The 20,439-nt window shown below is 36.1% G+C and overlaps 1 protein-coding gene across 20 annotated transcripts in view; it reads right to left on the bottom strand.

The window, feature by feature from the left end:
* The window catches only part of MYCBP2 (MYC binding protein 2), a 174,244-nt gene that overhangs the window by 91,222 nt on the left and 62,583 nt on the right, over window positions 1-20,439 (bottom strand). For 18 of the 20 annotated variants that reach the window (XM_030270789.4, XM_030270803.4, XM_030270836.4 and 15 more), the window contains 8 exons: window positions 13,202-13,321; window positions 12,475-12,556; window positions 6,478-6,595; window positions 4,455-4,659; window positions 3,961-4,114; window positions 1,494-1,666; window positions 279-404; window positions 56-183 (listed from right to left, as the gene is read on the bottom strand). In XM_030270789.4, coding sequence (XP_030126649.4) covers window positions 56-183; window positions 279-404; window positions 1,494-1,666; window positions 3,961-4,114; window positions 4,455-4,659; window positions 6,478-6,595; window positions 12,475-12,556; window positions 13,202-13,321 — 1,106 coding nt within the window. Of the gene's footprint in view, window positions 1-55; window positions 184-278; window positions 405-1,493; window positions 1,667-3,960; window positions 4,115-4,454; window positions 4,660-6,477; window positions 6,596-10,409; window positions 10,534-12,474; window positions 12,557-13,201; window positions 13,326-20,439 lie in introns of those variants that run through there. The other 2 variants (XM_030270896.4, XM_072928004.1) reach the window with 2 other exon arrangements.

The raw sequence follows: 20,439 nt of genomic DNA, 5'->3' as shown, positions 1-20,439 counted from the left end.
TGAAAGTTGTGATTTTGAGACATACTATTTCTTAAAACAAAACAAAAACTCCTACCTTTATCTTAGCAGTGTATTCACCTCTACCACCAAAAAGACCAAGACCACCTAGCAATATATCTGTATCAGCACAGAAACGGATGGCTTCTACTGAGTGGGCTGAATAACCCCAGCCTCCTCCATGACCTGCAGAAAAAAGTCCCCAAAAAAATGAAATTAATCTTAGTCTGTTGTTCTGCAAGCCAATCAGCTAATGCTATGAAATTTTAGTGCATACATACTTTCAAATCTGTTAACAACACTATAGTCTTCTTTAGAATAAACTTTCATTACTGCTTGAGTTTCTTCTTCTGTATTTGCAACACCCATTTTTAAGTCCTGCATAGCAGCCAAAGTATCCAGGCAACCTAAAAGAAAGCAAAACCAAAAAGAAACCAAATTATCTCACTGTTGATTATAACAATTAAAATAGAAATGAATACTAGTTTTAAGAAAATCAAAGCCATCTAACTGTTTTGTCCCTACACCACACATATGCTACCAAGTAGCTTTACACTTTTGATTAGGTAAAGGGTCATTGCTGCAGAGTCTCAAAGCTTGCTAATGAACACAAACTTCATTTATAATCCAGAATAATGAACAAATCTGATTAAACCTACTCTGAAACTTTTCCAATGGCAAATAAATTGCCAGTAACAATTTCTTTTTCACTTAAAATATTACCAAAAAAATGTTAAAGTAGGAACCGAATCATGAGCAGATACTAAAGTCTTCACAAAAGGTGTTTTGTTTCATACACATAAGTCCCTAACATGCCTTCCTTTGACACAGACAAAAAAGCACTGTTCAAGTTGAAAATTATCACACCTCTAGCACATAATGAAGTGAGAAAGTCAAGGAACAGATGACTTATCATAATCATTGGACAAGTGAGTTAAAACAACTTACAAAGCTGTGCTTTGAAGCAGCTGGGTATGTTGCATATTGCCAGTTTATACATGAACACACTATACATGAAAACACTTAAGTTTTGCATCTTTAGACTACAAAAACTACAAAAGGAAATAATATTTCTCTTAGTGACTCATTATACACAACTGAGAAGATTTAATATACTGCATTTACTTTAAAATAAAAATAACTTATTGAAGAACCCTTTTTTCAGGTTCAAGTTCTTTTTTTTTTTGAGATTCCAGGTTAAGAGTACTGACTTTATTCCACAGACTTTTAAAAAAAGATCATCCATCTAGGCAGGTCTCTTACTTCATTATATATATCTGACAAGTTTCACCAGAACTCTAAAATCCTCTAACATCATTAAGATGGCAGAAGATAACTTTTATAATTTGACTGAAGTAGTTAAGAGCAATGGTGAAAGACAAAGCAAAATTTCAACTGAAAAAGTAAGGAAGTTTTCAGATTACAATTTGTTTATACATTAAGTTATGTTCCTTTATTTCATCTAAGGTTCTGACTCATGAACTATAAATGTATACCTAGAATATGCAAAGCTGCATGAGATCTGGTGGTTAGAGCTTTGGAACCTGTTGGCAGAGCAAGTTCTGGACTCAAAATACTACACCGGGATTGCATGTCTGGAGCCGAGGGAAGCCTGGAATCGGCAACTACTGCATTGTAACTCCACAGTTCCCTGGCATTTGGGCGAAACCTAGAGCAAGAGAAAGCAGAATGAACATAACCTTTAATCTACTGAAGAAATACAAAACATTACCAACAATCACATTTTAAAGATATTTAATGTAAAATATAGATCTGCTGGTATCAACTCTTGAAACTGAGTATCATTATTTCAAATACATGAAAACTTTACTAGGTTAACATTCCAGCAAATGAAAAGATACAACAACATTATTATACCTTAAGTCAAAATGTCGTATTATGGCTTTAGAAATTTCAGAAAATATTAAGACATTTCTCAAAACTAACAAATGTTAAAACAGTATTATCCATTCAGAAGTGTGAAGCAACTAGCAAGGTACTAAACAGAATGGCAGATGTGCTCAAAAATTTTAAAGATGCCAAGCGAAATTAAAAGGCTTACCTTCAAATAAGAGAAAAAAATCCTGAGGAATCCAATGTATTTTGTTTGGGCTTTTTTAAATGGGTAACATCGCCTCATGAGTTTTTAAAGGGATTATGAAAAAGGGCAGCATAAACAAGGGAATACAAAGACTTTCTATAATATAGATTAACACATACAAAAAAGATGAAATCTTTGAAACCACTACATAAAAGGAAAAAACAGTAAGTAGACATAAGTCTATGGGAGTGTTCTGAAGAAGCACAAAAGGAATTTTCATTCAGTACACTTTTAAAAATCTAATGGAGAAAGGAAAAGCTTTAACTAAAAATATTTAAGGGCACCATATGTATTCAGGATTTAACAAATTAGCAATGTTCAAATTTATACACACATGTGACATTCCACATCCACTTGAATTTCACTAAGATATTAAGTCACAAAGCTTTGAAGAAATGTTTAAACTGCACATTATCAGAATATTGTCTCTGTACAAGAAACTGAATCCATCACTTAAATAGGCATCAATCAAAATGTCCAGAAATCATAATATGCCAAGTATTTAACTACTAAAAGACATATTTATTAACACGTCTCTTCTTCAGACTGTTTTAGTATTTTGTATTGAACAAGAATGGATATAATAGAAATAAATCCGCACAGTCTCAGAAAATCCACTCTTCAGTTAAGTATTTAAGCTCTGGATTTAGTTCTACAGTCCCCAAAGTACTACAAGACAGTAAAATATCTCAATTCATGTTTACCCATAATATCTAACATATGACTTTGTACTTCCTCAAGCTGAATAACCACTTTTTTGTCTTCAAGTTGAGTATCATTACCTTGCCTCCCCTGAAACTTGCAGCATTCCCATGGCCATTGATAACTGGTTTATTTCACTAATTGAGTCTTTCAATGGATTTAAACATGCTGAAAATACAGAACTCTAAGGGATATGGGTGCTACTCTTATTTCTAATCTCAGCATACTTTAAGTAAGAACCGAACCAGTGAGATGCAAACAATCCTGCAGATGTGCAAAATGCACAACTACAACCACCCAAGGTACTTCCTGCGTCATACAGAAACGTGCCTGGCAAACACAATGTTAATTGGCTGTTAGGTACTTGAATCTCAATTCGGGATGAAGACATCCAAAGTAGCTTTTAAAGACAGGATCCTATGAGATACCATATTTTCCAGATGAATGTTGACTAGCTGATTCCCTGCACCACTCTAACTTGTTTTGTGTTAAAACAATTTAAATATCATTACACTCTTGAACTCAAATGGAAGTTCAGATTTCTCTCCAAATCCCAGCTAACATATAGAAGAAGAATTATAGAAGAATTGGATGTTATGATTCCATGTTGGAACAAAGGCTTATTATCTACACTTGCTCAAACACTACACTCCAAAGACTGAAATAAATACAATTGGTCTGAATGTCTATGCCATTTAAATAAACACCTTTCTTTTGACCTCCTAAAATGTCAGAACCTAAAAGAATATCATTGCTCCATCCCTCCTCTAGTGGTCTTAAACACTAATGCCTGACAGAAGAACAACAATTTAAGACACACACATATGGCAGCTGAATATGGCAAGGAAGTTATTCAGTCAAGTGTTAAGTAGATGGAGGAAAGGGATTTAAGAGAGTAAGCAAAACAGATTTGAATCCCCAAAATATTATGAGACTAGAATGAGAATGATGCAAAAAAAGTTTTAAAAATGGAGGCAAGAGAACATGTTTGTTTTGGGCTTACTTGAACAAACCATCCAAAAATGTGAAAAATATTTATGGAAGACTAAAAGTTGTTTTTCATTTACAGGGAAAATAAGTATAATCAAATCTCCAGCCTTGCAAAGTATTTTAAAAAGGATTTATATATTACTATTTTAATAGCTATAATCCACACTTGCCTCCAAATAACATCATAGACAGGATCCAAACACACACCAGAACCTTGAAGGTCTTCCTGCTCAGAGTCATTGAATGTTTTGCAACTGCCATCTACTTTGTTTATCAGAAGACATTTAAAAGGAGGAGGCTCTGATATTGAAGCTGGTACCAAACCTAGATCAGGGAGCAAGAAGAGAAACAGGAAGACACCACTCATTAATGCTTCATGCCTAGAAAATTAACATGTTATACAGTAGGGAAGAACAAATATACTGCTGCAACAAAAAAATAAATGGTGGTAGGATTTAAATGCAAGTGAAGGTTAGACTTTTGCATTATTATTTTTAATAAAAACCATCTTTCTAAAGAAAGAATCATCATATGCAGTAAAACTAGAAGGCAAAAATATTTTCATTCCCTCCATCCACGTTTCTGACTTGTTTCTCCTCTACTGAATCCCTTTTCTTCTCCAGTACTTGTCTAAGCATTTAAAATAATACAGAAGAGTTCTTGCCTATTATATGCCTGCTTGCAAATATCTCTGATGTAGCAAGCACATGAGAATTAATGAGAGCTTCGTCAATCCGGAGAAAAGTCTGGTCTCCACTCGCTCCAATCCACGTAGCTTTGCGCCCATATTTGGAGCCTATGTTAGGCATAGGTGCTGGTTTTGCATTCCAGTAGGGCATATCCAGAATTGGTCTGCCAAGCTGACCTTTCTGTAGAAAGAATGCAAGAATCAGTAAGTGACAGTAATAGTTAGTCTCAAAGATGGGTCAATTACTTCAATAGGTCTAGCACACAAAACTGGTAAGCTGGAAGAGAATCTACGACAAAGCTACCTTCCAAATACAATGGCTGCTCCAAGTGAAGCGTTACACATCTAACTACAAGGAACAAGTTACTGACAGATAAACTCCTCCCTTTTCAGGTAGGTTTTTGAGTGAAGTTTTTGTTAAATGCAACAACTCAAACTCTTTGTGATGGATAACCTTCCTCTCCATATTCAGAATAAAATATAAAAACATTATTTTCCTACAGTGTTCAATATTTGATTAATGTCAGCTCTAAACAAGGAATAGATTAATATATATTCAGATAGTCTGAGTTCCATTCAATTCTGGATGAAGTTTTAAGAGCAAATACCTCTTAAAAACCTAAAAATCAATTAGTACATCAAACTTGGGCTAAAAACAGTGCTTCAGCAAGGACATGCTTATCTGGAGATCTAGGGCCTTACCTCAGTGTAAAACTAGTTACTGAGATGGGCCAAAAGTTCTTATACTGCACCTAAGTATGTAGAAAACTGCTGCCAGAAACCTGCTTATGTATCATCTACCTCCCTCAGGCACAGAAAATGCACTGTATGCCAATGAAGTTAAAATGATTACAGAAAAAAAAGTATATACAGTAAATGTCTTCTGTTCAGCACATTACTCATCTTTCTTCATAACAACATAAGTAAGCAAACTTGGTGAAGATATTTTCAAGTAGCATGCTTTGTTTTGATTTTGTCTTGACTTTATGAAGCTTTCAGCAAACTTTCCAGTACTACAATATTAAAACCAGACACAAAAATCAAGTGGTCTAAATATGGCCTAAACTTTTTTTTTTTCTTTTAGAGAAAGTGGAAAAAACTGTCAGTCAACTGACAAGCTTTTACACCCCATTTCTGAGAGCGAACTTGGTTTTTCAGGGGCCAAGTTTCACTGCAAGACAACAAAGCTTAAACCTTTACATGTCCATGTCAGTTTTGACAGGAACACAAACACCAAAGCTTTTGATTAAAGTTTGAAAAACAACAAAATATTACTCACTTTTAATTCAGGGTATGACTTTCTACTTCCAAAATTTCACTCTCCACTTTTTTTTTTTTTTTTTGTAAAAAGATTTCAAAAGTTGAAATCTCTTCTGTTGTGTTTGACAGTACATAGTTTTTTAAGCATGTAAAAATAGCTCAATATTTATATGCTACAAGGAGCATCTTTGCAAACACAGGTGCAGAGGGAAGTAAACAATGTTTAAATGCTTGTTTAGTGAATATAAGAATGGATTCCACATGGACATGGGGAAATATACACCATGTGAATATGAAAGAAGACTACTGGAGTTGTGCTGTGTTGTACTGAGCAATAACCTCTCCCCTCAAGTGTAAGCAGAACTTCTGAAACTCATTGCTGTTTCTATGGATGAACCCAGGACACTTTTCTCTATCAAATGGAGATAGGTAACAGAATAGGCAACATTTACTTAGAACCAAGCTTGAAACATTAAGAGCTTGAGGAAACTGGTGCACCTTATAAGACTGCTTTAAATCACCATCTTCATTAAAATATAAAAAAACTCCAAGAACGCCTGGCATTATGCATTTCTAAACAGAACAATATTAAAGGCTACATTTTAAAACATAGCAGATGTTAAAGACATGCAGAAATCATGCACAGTTCTGTAAGAGCAAGTGAAAGCAGTCTTTGAAAGGTCTCTGAACAACACATTAACTAGTAGCTTATTCCCATAAGCAATTAACATTTCCTTACTGAGAAACTTCCAAATGTGAAAACCTGGCCATCCATTAAGAGAATAGCTGTGTGGTTGCTCCCAGCAGTAACTTGTGTACTAGGACCTGGTAATGCTTGCACCAAAGTGGGACATCCCCTAGATAAAAATAAATCTATGTCAATACATGGTCAGCAGTATCTCAAAAATACATTAGTATTACATGTATCTCAATTGCGTTAAATACATTCACTAGATTCACATACTATAGAGAGTTAGAGCAAAGAAACATCTTGCATATTAAACCAACAGGGTTTGAAAGACTGCACCAGATAGTTAAATTTTTGCCCTTCTGTTACAGGGAAACAAATCAAGGAACTTCTCTTCAATTAAACTCAGAAATTAGCGGAGAATGACAATTATTAATTTAATATATAATTCTAGAATTACAGATGTGTAGATACAATAACATATACATGTGTGTATTTTTGTATGAATACAAAATATATTGCAATGGAATGTAGCAGTAAAATATGTTCAGAGAACTCTACTTAAGCATTTAAACCCTGGAAACAATCAAAGCCTTATATGGCTGATACTCCAGTACAGTTACCAGAAGCAATATTGCTACAGCGCTCTCAGGATTGCTGGCTAGGGAATTATAAAAGAAATAAAGGTCTATTTCTCTCCATCAGCTCGTCTCCCATCAAACTCAGACTCAATAAAAAATAGACCTGACCAAACTTTTTCCAGAGAGATATGAAAAGGTCTAATTCATTTGTCTCCCAAATATAGACAGACATAAGAAAATAAACTTTCCATTTCAGTAAAAATGAAGGGGGGGAAAAATGGCATGGTAATCAAGATGCAAAAAAAGAAAAGTTGAACTGATGACTTGAAATAGAAAGAGCACAAAAGATAAAAAGTGTGAGACACTAAAATTTTCAATAAAATTTCAATACCAACAAAGATAATAGAAACCTACATAACTTTGAATCCCATAATGAATGTCTACCTAGACTTAATATTTCCTGGAGTTAAAGACTGAATTTGAAGAACAAGTTATTCCCACATAATTTTATGTTTGGAAACTGGGTTCAGTTATACAGAGGATGACAGCACTTTGTGAACTTAATTTTCAACACAGCCTTTCAAAAGCAGGGTAATCTAAAATAAGAACAGGTTGTTTTATACTGGAATAAAAAAAGGTCAGCCAATAGTTACCTAGTGATTGTTTAGCAGCTGATGTGCTAAAAGATGGTTCATCTCAAAGTTCTGGTTTTGGCTGAATTGCAGGTAAAATAGAAGTCAAGAAAGTATGAGGAAAGTGAAGCATCATGTTCAGCAGAAAAAGGGTAGATGGGAAGATGTAAACATGAAAATGTAGAACAGAGGAATGTAGCACGAAGACAGGTTGGTGACCTGAGGAAGGATGAACATAGGTAGACAGAAAAAGTATTCTTTGGTGGTAAATTTAGCTTTCAATGGGTGACTAGTGGAGATGTAGGGACTGCAGGGCAGAAGAAAATTAAGTAGAGGATGTACAATGTGACACTCAAGTTTAGGCACTTATCTTGCTGTATAGGCACATGGATTTAGACATCGCTGTGATTATACACAGACACAGAGTATAGTTTAGCAGCACCAATGATGAAATTAAAAAAAAAATCTTTACATTTGTCTCTCATTAGCTTTAAGGAAACTCAAAAAGGCATTAATATATAAATAAAATGTAACTAGCAACTAATCCAAAAGCACTCCTGTTAAAAGGAAGTGTTTTTATCATAAGGTTTTTCTTCCTCTCCCTCAAAATTATGATAGGTGCAGGCTTATAGAATTATCAATCACATCTTTATTTGGAATTATCAATCACATCTTTATTAAAAAAAAAGCAGTGAATATTTAATCTTTTAATGCTTAAAAATGAAGCTATTATCACCATAACTATTTGTCTTTGTTTTTCCAATTGAATCTATCAGCAATGTTATATGAATGCAGTGTTTTATAGCCCCTTGGCAACAGCAGAACAAAATCAAATAAGCCACTAATGCAGAGAGATGAAATCCATTACCCTCTTAAACAGCTTTTTCATTAAGATCACCCAACTTTTGGAATGGCAAACTACAGTCTATGAGTTCATTTAGAAATTAACAGAAAAAAAAAAACCTGTAAGATACTTAACTACATCATAAAATAAACATGAATTGCAAAAAATTAGTTTTGACTTCCTAAAATAAAGAGGGATTTCAAAAAATACAGCAGGCAGTTTAACTAGTGCACATGGAGTTTAAAACCTGTGATACTATTGAGTATTTCCCTATCCCCCTGAAACTCAACACAGGAAAACTCAGAATAGACACTGAAGAGTCTGAGAGACTCTGGGCAAAGTTTTAACAACCTAAGCTTCTCCATCTGAATCAAAGAAAACAAGGACTTCTGGGATGAAGTGGAAAGACATGCTGGTGTCAAAGTCACAGAATGTTTGGTCAATCACAAAAGGACAAGCTCAGCTATAGAGAAAACCTGAGATTCCTTGGGAAAAAGTAACAATTACTGAATAATTGAGGAGATGAACATGCAGCTAACTTAGAATCCTGAAGAAGGTCCAGATGCATTCTGGCTGTCCACATGGAAACGCTCTTCCATCCCAAAGGGTAAGCATTTCTCAGAGCAGTTGTAATCTTTGAAAAGTCATCATGCATGACCTGTTCGAACAATCGCTGTCCGTGGTACTTATGCAGACAACAGCTGTCCTCCAGCTCCTAAAACACATCACTTGGGGCAGCTGACCGTGGTGCTGGAAACACTGTTCACTGGCACCTGTTACTGTGTAGTGGGTAAGAGAAAACCAGTAGCAATTTCTGCCCATTGCAAGCAGAGTTGGACAACTTTATTACAGAGAAAATGGAGATCTTTATATTTTAGAAGTGACTCTGTTTTAGAGGAAATTTGGTGAAAAGATGTAAATATGACCTGCACTCCACCACTGGAGTAAAATAATCAGAAAATACACCTAGAAACATGGTCCTAGCAAACAGATAATGGAACACTTTTTTTTTCCCCCTGGAGTTGCTAAAAGAATATAGTCTCTATTCCTTATCTGAAGTGGATATTCTTTATCTTAAGCTGATCATCTATGGAAAGTCTGTTCAGTTTTGGTTTATTTTATTGTTGAACCTTTGGAAGGAAAATCCTATCAAGACTGTATCACTTCAGTCATTCCACTTCTGAAGCTTGACTGTCAGGTCATGTACCTGCTACTGAAGTGCTGAAGTCAAGAGTTTGTACCAAAAAAAAAAAAAAAAAGCAGATTTGAACAGTAACAGAAAGATCCTGGAGTTTTAACTTCCAGCTTCCTGAGGGAAGCATCAGTAACAAACATGCCTTTGCTTACCTGAGCACAATACATGCTGTTTTTCACCAAGACTAGATACTGCAAAGAATTTCTTGCTTCCACTAAGTTTCTATTCACCAGCAGATAATTTGAGGAGAATATAAGCACAGACTGACAAATCTTTCATGTAGGGAATAGCTTATCAACATCTGCCACTGTGGATGTTACAACAAAAAGCCTACACAGGCTAATTTAATGGTTCCAGCTTACTGATAGGGCACATAATCTACCTCATTCCTACTGAAGTAGGTGAAGAATTTGTGATGTTTACAATATTCTAATCGAAGAGTCTAGAATCCCCTTAATTAAGGAGAAAGGCATGTCTGATCGGGTGTTCAGAATTTAAAATACTTGAACATTTTCAAGACTTTAAAAAATATAGTATCACTACTAAATCTTTACACTGCAAGTCAAAAGTCTCTGAAAGGATGCCTAAATATTACTTGCTTGTTTCCTCCTCTCTCTCCTCTCTCTCTCCCAGAACTACAGTAGATATCAGTTCCTGAATTCAGAAGATGATGCTCTTCCTGAGGTCAATACAGGCAATGTGACACACTGCATGACTGACATACCACTGACCTGGCAGGAGCTGGCCATCTGAGCACCACTGCGTCCCAACTGAGGTGGAACTCTGCATAAGGATTCCCTGTTTCCTTCTCTGAATCCCTTACTGTGAGGACAGAGGAGAGATCTCTACTTAAAGCTGGAAAAAGAAGTACATCAATGAAGAAATTATAATTTGAATGATGGTGCTAAATAGTAATATAGTACTACAGCCAGTTCTCATGCACAGGACATACTCCAAATTTCTTCAAGGCTTTTTTCAGACACTTTATAGGTCTGATGTAGACTGATACAAAGGTCCGTGCCAAGTCACTTGCACGTCCTCAGCTTCTACTTCTGCTCAAGCACTATCCTTCAGCACAGGAATTTTCATATTCTCCCTTAGGGTCTCACTTGGGACTACTACTGGTCTTCATCCAGTTTCTATCTAAATAACTAACAGATGTAGGGTTTACCACCTGAAATACTGACAAATATAACAGATATCTCCAAAGCCTTCTGAAAAGTCAAGTGATTTCATCAAAGTTAGAAATAGGTAACATTAAGATACCAGTACAAATGTCACTGCTACATGTACCTCTTTAGTCTTTAAGACAAACTGGCCTTCTGCTAACAGCAACTTTAATTTCTAGTTTAAGTAATTGGTCCTTGGAACAAATACACAAGAATTTCCAGGAAGGAAAAACTAAGTACTTGTCTGCAATATGACTCTATCATAGACAGAAACCCAGACTGTATTCACCAGTCTAATGCAAACTGAGTAGGGGTAACAGTTCAGAGACCACTATCAGGCACAGCAGCCAATACAAGGCGGTATTTCCTGTATACTTTCTTCCCTCTCCCCCTTTGGCTTAGTGAATCCAATGCAAATTTTAAGATGATGAAGATTTTTTCAGGAACTTGACAAAAAAGAGGGTTTTGAAGTCTCCAAAGAGATTAGGAGGATAGATGTTCAGTAATTTTCACCTGACTGCTACAAGAGAAATGAAAGAACTGAAGACAGATCATGGATGCTCTGTTCTCAGTAGCCTTTTACATAAGGATACTGAGCATTACTGGACATACACAAAGTCTCAAAGATTCCTACTACAGAAACCCCCATTTTATATGACATAAGACCTAAATCACACTTCCTTTTACGGCAGGACAATGGTTTTTTATTTACTTTAATGAAAATATGTGACTCTAAGCATGAGATACTAAGAGCAAGATTGAGCTTCATATTAAAGACATCTATATTTACTTATCTATGCTCTCACTGTAGTCAATGGAGATTTACAGAGCTACTAAGCACACCACACCTAAAGCAAGTAAGCAGTGGCTGGTTACTCAAATACCTCTCCATGCTCTGTTGATTTCTCTATTTCCATTGACCACAAAGAAAGCACTCATCACTCTTCTGACAACACCCAAAACAAGTGACTACAAAATGCAGCTGAAACCAAAGCTTAGGGACTTAATTTGGGAGATAACTGACGAACAACAAATGAGACTTCATCACAACTGAATTGAGATTAGCTCAGTTGGTCAGAGCACGATGCTAGTAACACCAAGGTTGTGGGTTTGTTCCCCCCACAGGCCATTCACTTAAGAGCTGGACACGATCCTTGTAGGTCCCTGCCAACACAGAACATTCTGTGATTCTGTGAATATTCTGCGAACTCTTATCACTGATTTAACAGGAACAGGTTTATCTAGGTTTAGAATATCATATTATTTGAATTATTGCATATGTATCATTTTACAGAAATAATGAAATCTTAATGAGACTTCAATGTAATTCTCATAGATTCAGGGAGAATTAAAGAGACAGAAGTCTTTCAAACTATTATTAAAGTAATGCTAATAACTATGTACAGAAGCTTTCATGCATTAAATAAATTACTTATGCAGTACAAAAGTACTGTTATTGCATCAATATTCAGGGGATTATAGGAAGTAAGTGTAGAACAAGAGCTCTTCAACTTTATTTGGTCTATATTTGAATTTTCATACCTGCTAGGTACAGAGAACCAGAAATTTAACCATTTCTTATGAAGAAGTACAGTAATACAATCACATCCTTTGATTACCAGCTTACCTGGAATTAACATCACCATGTCCAAGTTGACCATGCTGCCCATATCCAAATGTGTAAACATCACCATTCTCCATCAAAACCACTGAAAAACAACAACATCTTTCTGACATACACACATGACATGGTACTGCATCAGTCTTTGTTACTCTTCTGAGCAGTGGTTTATGATTCCCAAGAGATCCAGATCAGATTCTGCAACCTGTAACAACTAGCACTTCTATGCAGGAGTAGAGCTCTGCCATGTATATGTTTTAAATTGATTCCAAAATTGCTTACAAGCTCTGATGTAACTCAGGTATTTTATACTTATAGTCCTTTTCACTGCTGAAGGACAGTGAGTTGCCTTTCATTACAGGAATCAGGGAGGTGATGTGAGGATTTGAGTGGTGATGTTACTTTAGCCTGTAATAAAATAGCATAAAACATATAAGGGAAGGTTTAGGCTGGATATTAGGAAAAGATTCTTCACCCAGAGGATAGCTGGACATTGCAATAAGCTCCACAGGGAAGTGGTCACAGAAGCCTGACAGAGTCCAGGAAGCATTTGGACAATACTCTCAGGCACATGGTGTGATTGTTTGAGATTTGACAAAATGACCCTGCCATGTTTTCAACTTTAAGCACTCCTGCATACATCCATTTTAAAAATGGAGCACAAAGCAGTGAAGACACATGACAACCTTAAAAAAATCTCTATTATAATTAACATTGATTTATTTGTTTTTACCTGAATGGTGAAATCCACAACTGACTTGTACAGCTCGCAGCTCACAGTCAAAGCGGACAGCCCCTGGTGGATACGTTGTGATTTTGCTGGCATCCTTCTCGCCTCTTTCTCCACTTCCATCTATAAACAAGACTTACAATTACGTACTATGCATGCTAATAAAGTCATATTATAAGAATGAATAGGACAAGAATAGTAAAAAACTCCCCACTCCACCACTTTAAGGTAGAAGAGAGAACTTTCAGAGTAGCAAAAGAGCTCAAAATGTGGCATCAAAGCAGATGTGGAAGATGACAGAAGCTCTATTTTTAAACAATGTTCTATAAAGGTACACATTGGAAAATATCCTCTAAAGTAGAAGCTTCCCAAAGAGCAGACAAAAAGAACCAGTGAAGCAGAGAATTCAAACTTCAGAAGCTTTTCTTAAAAGCCATCACTTCCACTCTTCAGTAAGGTAGCATTAGTAAGTAGGCAACACTGTAGTTAACCTCAACAAGGCATAGCCTAGCCTACCTTTTCCAGTTACTACTCATTAAGGAGTTTACTTTCCTCCAATTCAGCCACAGAGCCCATGTTTTAAGTAGCTGACAATTACTTATACAGCTCCTTTCTAACAATGCAGACAACTCACCAAGAGCATGTCTGTTTCCTGTCTGCTTCCACGCATTTTTAGACAACATTTCTATGATTTGCTTTAATAACCATGTATGTGTTCAGTAAGTATGAAGTGCATTATTGATTCCTAAAGTCAAGCTGCCTTCACATTGGACAAAAGCAAAGAAGTGCAATGTGTTATTCCTAAATTTCTTGCAAGCTATCATCTTCTCCAGAACTCAGAATGTTTCCATCATCTATTAAACTTCAGTCACTCTATCTAGCATAGAGAAATGACATAAATAGATTAAGTGAAAAATAACTGCACATTCTCTCTGTGCTAAGTCTGAGTACTGATCTATTTACAAAACTGATACAAGGAAACAAGTTGTCTCTCAAAGAATTCAAGGTATTGTTAATTTAGACCTATACTTATAATTTCAACATGTTTTCCTGAATAATCATCAGTGGAAGTCTGAACTTCAAGACTTCATTATTCCCTCTGTGAAACATTGTAATTACAGACTTAGAAAATTTTAAAAATAGAATTCTACTTTTATACATATTGCTCAAATTTTTCTTTTTATTGCAGAAAACTGCTGATACAGTAAAGTTGTTTCACACTTTTATTATATACCAGTTTTTAAAAATCTTACTGTTCTAAGAATAAAGCTACTTCCTAGTGATGACTTGAATTGCATGAATCTGCATGTAGTTCACATCTGTAAAGAACAGTGTGTATGGGTACTAAGGGTTTAGAAGAATTAGATTTAAAAGCATAGGTAAAGTATCACTTTGAAACATGTATTACATGCTGGATACATGTGAAATGGAGACGTGGTTAAAAAAACTCTCTCAGAATTGCTATGGCATTTTTGACATTGTGTACTACCAGACTACACACAAATTAGAAGAAGTGTTTCTGAAGGTCTGTGTGCAGCTTTTTTTTTTGTATTGGAAACAACAGCAAATATAAGGAGACAGAATTATCGTTGAACAACAACCCTTCAAAATGACAGTTTTCTCTTAGTCCTGTAGTTCTGCATTAAGCAGCTCAAAGTATTTTTTAGTCATACAACAAAGCAACTCAAAGTTTTACTACTTCTCAAATACAGTACCTTTGCACTTTTTATGCCTACTTTTGCATTGAACTCTATGTGACAAAGTAATCAGGAGGTGTTTCTAGCAGCTGATACTGCCACCAAAATTATTTATCCAGCAAGCAGTTTGCTTACTGCTTTGCAATTTCATACAGGTTTTTCAGACAGGAGCAGAAAAGCAGCTGAGTATTCTGGAAGTCCACCTGTGGCCCCTGTATCCCCTCCTCCTGCAGACGCTGCTGAATAATGAAAAATATGAGCTCTCTCACTGTGTAAATGCACTTGAATAATCATCTGTGAGAAATACACATTTCCAGTAAGAATGTGTCCTGGCTACATACACTTCCAATGAAATGCTCTTGGCATACAGCAATCAGATCACCTATGCAGTCACATGAGCAAATTGTAGCAGCAGGTGTCTTCTGGTCGTGTGCATCAAGTCATCTGCAGAAACTTGAAGAGGCACATGTGCATGTCTGCCTCACTGTAAGAAAAACATCCTGCTCTAAATGGCTTAAAAACCACTATTAAAAAGTTAGGGATTCCTGTTTTCTCAGCTGATTAATGTCACACTACCATTAAATAAAACCTGATTCTAGATATAGCACCATTTTCTCCAAAGTTGTAAATGAAAAGCATAACACAGTACTTTCCTTGGGGAAATACTAAATATTAGTGTGCAAGATGCAGAGACAAGTACCTTTACATGAAACAAGCCTTTGAATTAGCTATCTGAGAAATAAATTTATTTAAAAGGATAAAATTTTACAAGTTGGTATTTTCAATTTCCAAACCTAACTTCTCTAAGGCTCTAAGAATGCAGGAATAGAAGCAACTGTCTTTCATACATATCTTACTTTGCTCAAGTGTGAAATTTTTAAACTGAAAATGGAATTCCTGTCAGCCTTCTTTGCATGGTTAGCAACTGTCTCAAGAGTTTTGAATTGTTTGGATCTTCAAAACTTGATTATCATTTGATAATTTATGTCTAGTTAAGTACAAAACCCTTGCAACTAAAACAGCTAGTGTTGTTTAGGAAAAAAAAGGTCTTTTGATCAAAATACACAAAGCCAAATAGAGTATCATTATATCATTACTTACTTTTAAATCTGGACTACAATATTTTAAATTTCTGGACTACAATATTTTCCTGTTACTCCATCACATGGCCAATACATATCATATTTTTTCCAGCAGCACTGGCTAGGAGAACTTACACTCGGAAATAAGGCTGCAAATAAACTGGGTCACCCTCTTTCCTTCCACTACTTTCAAAAAGTTACAGTTTTTTTAAAAAAATGTGAGTCAAAAGTGATGCTGAAAGCTTATTTGCATGTTTCAAGGAACAACTGTAACTAGGGAGGTACACATTTTTTTTCCTTCAAACAATTGTGCACTTTTTCACTTCATTACAAGTAATACCAAAATAACTGTTCCTGAAAGGGAAGCATAAAAAGTCCGAAGCAAAGAGTCTTCTTGTTGGATGCCTTGGAACCTTTAAGCAGAGCAAGTTAGTACCTTCACTGTTATCCACCTGGAGTACCACTGAACAGCAGCACTTCTGACTCCATCTCTCTGACAGAGAAGAAAGCCCCAAGGAAAATACTTTATGCCCTCAATATAGAGGGGCGTGCTCCTGAACAACTTCACAATGATGGGTTTTCATCTCCAATATCTCAAAGCTGGGGAAGGAAAAATAGAGAACTACAAATACAACCAACCAATCTCCACTACCACGCAGAAAATTCTTAACTCCTGAAGACGATTTTCCTCCTCCATCAAATGGGATTAGAAGTTCTCTTGGCTCATATTGCTGCCACAAAAACCACTGCTTTCCAGGAACAAAGGAAAAGCTCATTCAGTCCCTATAGCAAGTGAAACAATGAGCTTAAAATGAGACTTCTTCTGGCAAAAACTCCCAATCCAGCATCGTTACAGCAAGATATGGTGGACCCTTGCTTGGCCCAAACCAGAGGAAAAGCATTCTGTTAGTGTTCTCCAACAGCAAGGGTGGTGGTATTCCATTTCTCACTTATCATCCATCTTTGGAGGAGAGAAAAAGCACTTCTAGAGATGTTCAATACCCCACAGATGAAAAGTATTAATGGAATATGACTGCATATTAAAAATTCTTACATTAACTGTCTCTTCAGACCACGTCACATGCCAACAAATCTTGGATCTGTTCAGTAGCAATTACCCAAATGAAGCATATTGGTCAAGTTACTGGTTAGTGTCTGTGATGTCCAACCCTCACAGAGTGTCCTGAGTGCTGTAATTTACAGATTTTACATACAACATGACTTTAATCAGTCTGTGCCTGCACCTCTTGTCTGTCTACCCCAGGCTGCAGCTGAAACATCTGTAACCAATTTTATAGCTACAGTGCAGGGGGAAAAGGAATATACCGTGGCTGTGAAAATCATCCATCCTATGATAAAATATAAGTCTGTTGGATTCTTTAAAGGTTGCTACTGAGCTTACTTGAACTCATTGGTGAAATACAATATGCAGAGTCACAAGTGCATAACATGTAGAATAAAGTGATAATAAATTCACATTTTAATTATAAATCAGATGTAGGTTTTTCATTGTCAGCTGTTTCAGTCCAATGAGTGCTTCACACGATTCTGCCCTTTATATGGTATCTTAGACAGCCAAAAACTTAAAAAGTAAATTCCAAGTAAGTTTTCTTGAACATATGGTAATTTTGTCTTAGTATTTGCAAAATGGTTGACCTATATTCCATCCATGCAGGTTCAGCTTCATCTAGTCTTAGTCATTTTGAGGGTATTTGTTTCATATTTCTTAGAACATTTACCACTACTTCCAAATACGGGATAAAGGTGGCATTCAAACTGCTGAGTCTTAGCTGAGTCAAGAAGCTTACTTTGTTTTTATTTCTACTCAGTTCATTTCGGCAGTTGAGAAAATTTTACAGACTTTCATTAATCCTTTTGATGCCTTAAGTTTAGTATTCATATTTTCCAGATTCTGTTCTGTAGTATATAACCCTGAACTTCATATAAAGTGTTAAGAAGCTCTCTTCACAGTTCAGTTAGACAAAACAATCCTTTTCCAGCCTGAGAACCAAGGACACCATTGCAACTTTAGACCCAGAAAGTAAAAACAGGAGCAAACTGAGGACAGCAATCTGAGAGGACAGGACTTCACAACCTAAAGCTGTAATTGGACAATTAACCCCAATACGGAAATGGACCAAAACTTGTGTTTTGGTTATGGAAACTTGTGAATGGCCATCCATCTTGCATCTACCTTGGGTGGAGCCATGGCTGTGCTCTTGTACTGCCCAAGGCATATCCTTTGAAGGCCTTTTCAATAAATATCTACTTCATTCCTTTAACACTGTCTAGCCTCTGTTCTAGGTATCCTCTCCAGGCATCACTTTTTACTCAGATGCTCAGTTATGGGAATCCACAAGGACTGGAGATGTAGACTGGAAACTCACTACCTCATTATAGAATAAGGATGAAGCGCAAGCTCGTTTTTCTTCTTAGTGCCAAACTACTCTATGAATACCAAACATGTCACATCTAATCCCTTCTATTAATAATTGTGAAAGACACAGAAGAAGGGAAGAATATGCTTAATTATGCAGTATTTTGCATTAACAATGATCTTGATATGCAGACCCTATAAATATGAAGAGACTAAATGACAATGGCAAGATTTCTAAAAAACCTGCTGTTTCAATAAAACTGAAGGAGTTTTCAACTGGACAACCAAATAGACAAATTCCACAAGTGACAGACATGCATATTATTATGAAAAAAATTCTTTACTCTGAGGGTGATGAAGCACTTGCAACATGCTGCCCAGAGAAATCGAGGATACCCCAGCCCTGGAAGTGCTCTAGGCCAGGCTGGATGGGGCTTTGAGCAATCTGATCTAATGGAAGGTGTCCCTGTCCATGTCAAGGGGGTTGGGACTGGATGATCTTTAAGGTCCCTTCCAATCCAAACCATTCCACAACTCCGTGGTTTGACAATATGTAAAAGTACATAACAAACACACTTTTTATATTAGACAATAATTGCCTGAAGAAGTCTTGAGGAAGCTGTCCACATTCAAGTTTAAATATCATTATCAAGAGAAGCTCTGCAGCTGCAAGCAGAGAAGTAGCAACCAGCAAGTTTAGTACTGGCCTTATCAGTACTACAGCTGAACTAAACATTCCTTGCCCAAAGATCTTGAAGGTCTGGTTGGTGTGAAGAAGAGTACTATAGCAGAAACATCTGAAGGAAGAAGGACAGTTTGGAAAGCATTATGTTAAAAAATAAAAGAACTTGCTGATTTCAATGTGATAATGTCCTTTTATCTCCGCTCTATTATTGCTTTTACATTCTTCCTCAAGAAGAGAGGCATGCCTTCTAAGATAAAAAATATACATTATCTTTTTCACAATTCTCACCTTGCCTGTTACTCGGATAACAACCCACTTCACCAGTTTTCCTTTTTCCCTTGGAATCTCTTTGAGAAGTTAAGGGGTATTTCTAGTTCCTAGTCAAATTTACAGCTGTATTTTGAAAGGCAGTCTTCTGAGGCAGAGAAGGGTCTAAAAATTTACCTGAAAACCTCCTTATCTGTTTACCATAAGACACAAAGAATTAAAACAAACTGAGTATTTCCTTCCATGTAGCCTTCCTTAAAGAAAAATAAATGTTCAGTTCAATAGGGCATATCTGACCAAAGTCTTCCAGCACAAAACAGACCTTTATACTGTTCTTACAGCTCCAAGAGGCAACATACGCCTCAAACTGACACTAATGAATACACCTCTTTTAAGGAGATACTTGATCTGAAATGAGTTCCAACGACTAACATGTGCCAAAAAAGCACAGATGTAGGCAGGACAAGCATACTTCTTTATGCATTTGCCTGTGGAGTCAAGGGTTTGCAGTACAACTAGCAGTAGTATCCAGCTCAAGAATAATGGCTACCAGCAAATTGTCACTCACGTAGCAACACTTAAATTCAGTATGTTCTCTTTCAGCAGGCAATCTCTCCAGTGAGATTATGATGGATTATTCTACTAAATCTATCAAGACTTAAAGATCAGATATTATGCCTATCAAAAAGACTGAATGTTATGCAGATTCAAAGTATCAGATTTTGCTTTCATTTCTGTAAAGTAAACCTAAGATGATTTCACAATCCAGTGTGTTCATAACTCAGTAAGCCCATCCCCCCCACACATTGAAACTTTATCCCGTAACGCTTCATTTGTTTGCATACATGCCAAACACAATCAGTAACTTCCACTAATTCAACCGAAATGCCACACTAATTCTCTTAATATTTAGCTATTCTTTAGAAAAGAGTTGAAGCATTCTGGGTTCACCACTTGTAGGAGCTTCATACTTTGACCAGGTCTATAACCTCCATTTTACATATTTCTCTTTTATATATAAATAATGTATGTACAGACATCAATACACAGGTATATACAAACTATCATCAGATTTGAGACAGCTCAATTTCAGTAAATTGAGTTAGTAACACACTACCACTTTCTAAGAAACA

This window comes from Taeniopygia guttata, chromosome 1 (assembly GCF_048771995.1).
Source record: "Taeniopygia guttata chromosome 1, bTaeGut7.mat, whole genome shotgun sequence".
NCBI lineage: Eukaryota > Metazoa > Chordata > Aves > Passeriformes > Estrildidae > Taeniopygia > Taeniopygia guttata.
Note: the sequence above shows the minus strand (reverse complement) of the source record. Positions and strands in the feature narration are given on the sequence as shown.